The 3,198-nt window shown below is 46.0% G+C and overlaps 1 protein-coding gene across 1 annotated transcript in view; it reads left to right on the top strand.

The window, feature by feature from the left end:
* Positions 1 to 2,725, top strand: part of LOC125178308 (retinal homeobox protein Rx-like) — a 24,277-nt gene extending 21,552 nt beyond the window's left edge. Inside the window, exon 3 of the mRNA XM_047881765.1 lies at positions 2,045 to 2,725. Within this exon, the coding sequence (XP_047737721.1) occupies positions 2,045 to 2,725 (681 nt within the window). The remainder of the gene's footprint in view (positions 1 to 2,044) is intronic.
* Positions 2,726 to 3,198: the final 473 nt, after the last annotated feature.

Raw genomic sequence — 3,198 nt, 5'->3', positions numbered from 1 at the left:
TACAATATCCCCTGTTGTGCTGTTACAATATCCCCTGTTGTGCTGTTACAACAGCCCCTGTTGTGCTGTTACAATATCCCCTGTTGTGCTGTTACAACAGCCCCTGTTGTGCTGTTACAATATCCCCTGTTGTGCTGTTACAATATCCCCTGTTGTGCTGTTACAATATCCCCTGTTGTGCTGTTACAATATCCCCGGTTAGCCATAGGGAAAGTAACTGAAATGTTAGGCATGATCACCGTGGAGTTTTCTGGTTATCATTAGTTTGCTCTAAAATAAAACCCTGTTGGGGTTCTGTTTTGGCTCTATTGGGGCTTTCTTAAGGGCATTAATGGCTTTGTTAGCGCTATGATCGGCACTTATTAATTAATTTATTAATTACAATTAATCACAATTAATTATTCAATTGTAGCACTACTACTAACCTCGATAGTAACATTAATTTATATGCCGCATTTCTACCCTATTACTATATATATTATATCTCATTCTATATATAGTTATATCTATCATAATTTATAGCAACTTTCTCTCAATGTCTCTATGAATTTTTCTCTTCATTCTTCACACCGTAAATGGTTTTCGAAAACAAATGAACTTACATAAAATACCCACAAAAAATAAAAAGATACAGTTAAATTTGGTACGCCAATATACAATTACACTTAGTACGCCAGTATACAACACAATATATTGTATCGAGCTTTACTTTTTTCAGTGATTCAGAAGGTTGCCAGATGATAAAGGACGATAGGAACGACGATAGCAGATGATGGATGCGATGATAATGGATTATAAGCCAATGGTACCATGATAAGGTCGATAATAGTAGATGATAGCGGCGATAATAGCGGATGATATGAGCCATGTTAGTGGATGATAGGAGCGATGATGGTGACACGAATGGCTGCGTGCGTAACACCGCGCGTAATGCGCAACTAACGCGCGTGTGAACGCATGCCATGCGCAGCACGTTGTGCTGAGGGAGTGCTGAGGGAGTGCTGAGGGAGTGCTGAGGGAGTGCTGAGGGAGCGCTGAGGGAGTGCTGAGGGAGTGCTGAGGGAACATTCAGTGAACACCGCAGCAAATGAGCCGCAAGATCAGAGGGATCAACAGGAGAGCTGATCGCGGTTTGGAGAGAGGGGAAAGGGAGGGGAAAGAGAGGGGGAAGAGAGGAGAAAAAGAGGGGAAAGAGAGAGGGAAAATATGGAGAAAGTGATAGGGAAAAAGAGGAGGAAGAGATGGGAATGGAGAGGGTAAAAAGAGGGGGAATAAAGAGGGTAAGGACTGTAGGGAACGAAAGCAAGAAGGTGAGGAAAAAATGGGATGAATAATAAATACGTAAAGAGAGGTGAAATGAGAGGAAAAAGAGAGGGGAAAGAGAAGGTAAAAAGAGGGGGGGAAAGAATAGGAAATAAAGGGGAATATTGCGGTGGGAATATTTTGAAAGGAAAGGGCAAAATAGCAGCTGATGAAGAGGTAATGAAATTAGGGAATAGAAAGAAAGGGTATGAGAGAATGTGAAGGTAATATGAGGAGGGAGTTTTTTGAGACGTGGAAGGGAAGAAAATGGGGAAAAAAGGAAAAATAGAGAATGAGAAAGTGAGGGGAAAATCGAGGTGAGTGTGACAAGAGGCAAAAGAGGGTAAAGATAAGGATAACGCAGTGAGAGGGTAAAGATAAAGATAATGCAGTGAGAGGGTAAAGATAAGGATAATGCGGTGAGAGGGTAAAGATAAGGATAACGCAGTGAGAGGGTAAAGATAAGGAGGATGCAGTGGGAGGGTAAAGATAAGGAGAATGCAGCGAGAGGGTAAAGATAAGGATAATGCGTTGAAAGGGTAAAGATAAGGATAATGCAGTGAGAGGATAAAGATAAGGATAATGCAGTGAGAGAGTAAAGATAAGGATAATGCAGTGGGAGGGTAAAGATAAGGATAACGCAGTGAGAGGGTAAAGATAGTAATGATATAGTGTTGATGGTGATGATGGTAATGATGTAGTGTTGATGGTGATGATGGTAATGATGTAGGCCCCTCCCCAGGTGTGGTTCCAGAACCGTCGCGCCAAGTGGCGGCGGCAGGAGAAGATGGAGGCCGCGCAGTACCGCCTGCATGAGGGTGGCCTGGGGCTGCTACATCGCCCCCCTACTGCCCTCGACCACCTCCTGCCCCCCCTCCTGCCCCCTCTGCCTCCCCACCACCCCCTTCACCACTCCACACATCTTACCGGCTCCAACCCGGCACTAAACGGCCTTAACACGGCCATGAACGGCCTTAATCCGCCTTTAAACGGCCTGAGTACAGCCATGAACGGCTTAAATTCGCCTCTAAACGGCCTTAATACGGCCATGAACGGCTTTAATTCTGCCATGAACGGCTTCCTGGCAGCCCATCATTCAGGGTATCCCTCATACCTCCCCCCTCCCTCCTCCTCCCCCCATCACCTCACATCCTCCCCCATCTTCTCCCCCAACATCTCCCCCGCCGCCATATCGTCTGCCAGCATCGTGGCGGCGGCGGCGGCCGCCGGCATCCCCAACGGCTTCTCCAGGACCCCCAGGCAGGGGGATGGGGGTCCCTCTGCCCCCCTCTCCCCTGAGGGGTTGGGGGAGACATCCCTCACTCCTCCAGGACTCCCCCAGGAGGATTTCAGGTCCACATCCATAGTGGCCCTGAGGCTGAGGGCGAGGGAACATCTCGAGTCATCCACGGCCATGGTGTGAGCCATGTGGCTGATGGCCAGCCATGTGGCTGATGACCAGCCACGTGGCTGATGGCCAGCAATGTGGCTGATGACCAGCCATGTGGCTGATGGCAAGCCTTGTGGCTGATGGCAAGCCATGTGGCTGATGGCCAGCCATGTGGCTGATGACCAGCCACATGACTGACGCACAGCCATGTGGCTGATAAGTTAATAAAATCATTACAACGGTATAAATAATGTATAGTAATTGTACATCGTAAGTTAATCTATGCATAATAAAAAATACTCGTGACACCGACGATGGACTGCAATTAAGAAAAATATTACCGATTTTCATTTACTGTAAATAGGTTCATTATTGTACTGTAAATACACTTATTATTGAACTGTATATATATTTTATAGTTGAAATTGGCCCGTGACTGCACCAACCCTATAGACTATATATACACTGACTAATTATTGCTAAAATAGACTGTATCTTGACTAATT

The sequence above is a fragment of the Hyalella azteca genome, unplaced genomic scaffold, assembly GCF_000764305.2.
Source record: "Hyalella azteca isolate HAZT.00-mixed unplaced genomic scaffold, Hazt_2.0.2 contig8809, whole genome shotgun sequence".
NCBI lineage: Eukaryota > Metazoa > Arthropoda > Malacostraca > Amphipoda > Hyalellidae > Hyalella > Hyalella azteca.
The sequence above is the reverse complement of the archived record's forward strand: the minus strand, read 5'-3'. Positions and strand labels throughout refer to the sequence as shown.